The following is a 2,500-nucleotide window of genomic DNA, read 5'->3' as shown; positions in this document are numbered from 1 at the left end:
CCCGAAACGCGTCGAGACCCATTGTCCGAGCAGGTTTTATTTATTTATTCATCTATTTATTTTTTTGTTGACCTAAAAGGCCAAGTCCTCTGGTCACTGGAAACAATAAAATATCCCTTGGGAGGATCCGAGACAATGGAGAACCTCTTGAGAGTTGGTTGAAGATTCGCTAGAGTTCCCGCTCACTCCATATGCGTGCGTGCGCTGTCCATGCTGAACATCGAAAGGGTTGACAACAGATGCTTGGTTCAGCTACCACTCACTGTCCACAGTGAGATTGATGCTCATGGAAGATAAGAAGTAATACAAAGCCTGTGAAGAACCTTGGTATGAAGATGCATACAGATAAAGCTGGAATAATGGTGGCATCGGGAAATAATCATGAATAAAATTAAATAAACTTAATTTATGAGGATGTGGATGTAGATATTATTTCCGTTCTCCTTGGCAAAATGTACATTTATGCAGTTGACTCTCAATTGCGAAGATTATAAATGTGGAGGGAAACTGGAGGTTTTGGTGGAGAGGATTGGTGATGCAGGGGTAGTGCGAGTTTGTGAAGGTACAATCTCTATGTCGAGGACACGGAGGATTCTTGATATGATCTTTCTGCAAGACGATTTCTGTAAGGTCGTGCAAACTGAGTGCTTTGACTTTGTTCTTTGCCTCATGTCCAGCGATTCGATAGGGTTCAGAGATTTTACGGGAGAGCTTCGAAGTGAGGGTGTAGTTAAGGGTGTAAGCAATGTCTCCAGTTTCAAAGGTACAAGCTCTGGCTGATTTGTTATGCAAACGGACCATTTTGTCCCTATTTAGATGGACTATTATGGATTATTTTGAAAAGATGATTGAAATTTGTTACTTTGACCTTGACATAGTCATTGAATTTGTAAATGGGAGATAATTCTGAAAGAAGGTCATATGGGAGCCTTTTGTCCGAGCCAAAGAGGAAAAAATGAGGTGATTCCGATATTGACCTGTTAATGGAACTATTTATGCGAGCTTGAATCACGGGGACATCTTTCTATTCTGGTGTTTCACTAAGCCGTTTGAACTAGGGTAATCAGCAGTAGTGTTGCATTTCTTGATTTGAAAGTAATTACAAATGTGCGAAAGACTCTCATTATTGAACTCAGTCCCGTTGTCAGAAATCAGAGTTTTGGGTGTAGTGAAGGGGCATATGAGTTTGTCAATAAGCGTCTTTGCTAAATGTTTGCTGTCTTGTTTGTTAGGAAAGAAAGAATACAGAATCGTAAAAAATGGTCGGATTCGAACCCAGACCGCCGTAGTGGCAGCCAGGAACTCTAGCCACTGCGCCATCAAGTCGTGTGTATGTGTGTGTGTGTGTGTGTGTGTGTGTGTGTGTGTGTGTGTGTGTGTGTGTGTGTGTGTGTGTGTGTGTGTGTGTGTGTGTGTGTGCGTGTGTGTGGGAGTATGGGGATGGGGGTGGTCGGGTGTCTTCATGTGTGTGTGTCTGTGCGTGCGTGCGTGTGTGTGGTTCACCATGGTATTGGATCACGTGTTGGACTCGTGATCTACAGCTACTTCCCTCCCAGAAGAGAGCTCAGAGCTCATATATGACCTATCCATGGGTAATGCTGTGACCTTACACGTACACACACACTCAACTCCCCGCCCACGAGAGTTGCAGAAACGACGCGTAGCGCAGTGATACTGAAATTATTTCAGCCCTGGGCAGGATTCGTACCCGGACCGCCGTAGTGGCAGCCGGGAACTCTACCAATTGCGCCATCGAGTGTGTGTGTGTGCGTGTGTGTGTGTGTGTGTGTGTGTGTGTGTGTGTGTGTGTGTGTGTGTGCATGTGTGTGTGTATGATTCACCATGGTCTTGGATCACGTGTTGGACTCGTGATCGACAGTTATTAACCTCCCGCATGAGAGCTCAGAGCTTGTGTGACCTTACACGCATACACACCCCCAACTCCCCGCCCACGAGAGTTGGAGTGACACCCCGCAGCGAAGCGATACTGAAATTATTTCAGACCTGTGTGTGTGTGTGTGTGTGTGTGTGTGTGTGTGTGTGTGTGTGTGTGTGTGTGTGTGTGTGTGTGTGTGTGTGTGTGTGTGTATGCGTGTGTGTCTGTGTGTGTGTGTGTCTGTGTGTGTGTGTGTGTGCGTGTGTGTGCGCGCGTGTGTGTGTGTGTGTGTGTGTGTAAGTGAGCGTGCGTGTGCGTATAGTATGTATCCGTGAAGACAAACTTAAACACGTACGCATCTTGGAAAAACCTTTGTTGGACACTTGCGTGAACCAAAACCTTCCTTCCTAGCAGCAGAAAAAAGAAAAAGAAAAAAAAAATATCAGGTCAGAGTACTCATGACCTGTGCATAATGACCTCGTTTCTTTCTCCCCCGACCACAGGTCTCCTCACAGCCTTTGTCGTCTTCTTGGCTGAGGTCACATTCAAGAACCTGTGTCAAGGACCGGGGGAGGAGGAAGAGGAGGAGGTGGAGTAAGAAGGTGAGGGAACCAGAGGAGAACT

At 45.9% G+C, this 2,500-nt stretch overlaps 2 protein-coding genes across 2 annotated transcripts in view; one reads left to right on the top strand and one right to left on the bottom strand.

Annotated features, from left to right (window-relative positions):
* Positions 1-780, top strand: part of LOC143033109 (putative glutamate receptor) — an 11,102-nt gene extending 10,322 nt beyond the window's left edge. The window contains exon 7 of the mRNA XM_076198311.1: positions 488-780. Coding sequence (XP_076054426.1) covers positions 488-780 — 293 coding nt within the window. The remainder of the gene's footprint in view (positions 1-487) is intronic.
* LOC143033400 (bis(5'-adenosyl)-triphosphatase enpp4-like) overlaps positions 1-2,500 on the bottom strand; it is a 128,393-nt gene that overhangs the window by 90,425 nt on the left and 35,468 nt on the right. The gene's annotated exons all lie outside the window — the stretch shown is intronic.

This window comes from Oratosquilla oratoria, chromosome 15 (assembly GCF_046742065.1).
Source record: "Oratosquilla oratoria isolate Oo_2021 chromosome 15, ASM4674206v1, whole genome shotgun sequence".
NCBI classification, from domain to species: Eukaryota; Metazoa; Arthropoda; class Malacostraca; order Stomatopoda; family Squillidae; genus Oratosquilla; species Oratosquilla oratoria.
The sequence above is the reverse complement of the archived record's forward strand: the minus strand, read 5'-3'. Positions and strand labels throughout refer to the sequence as shown.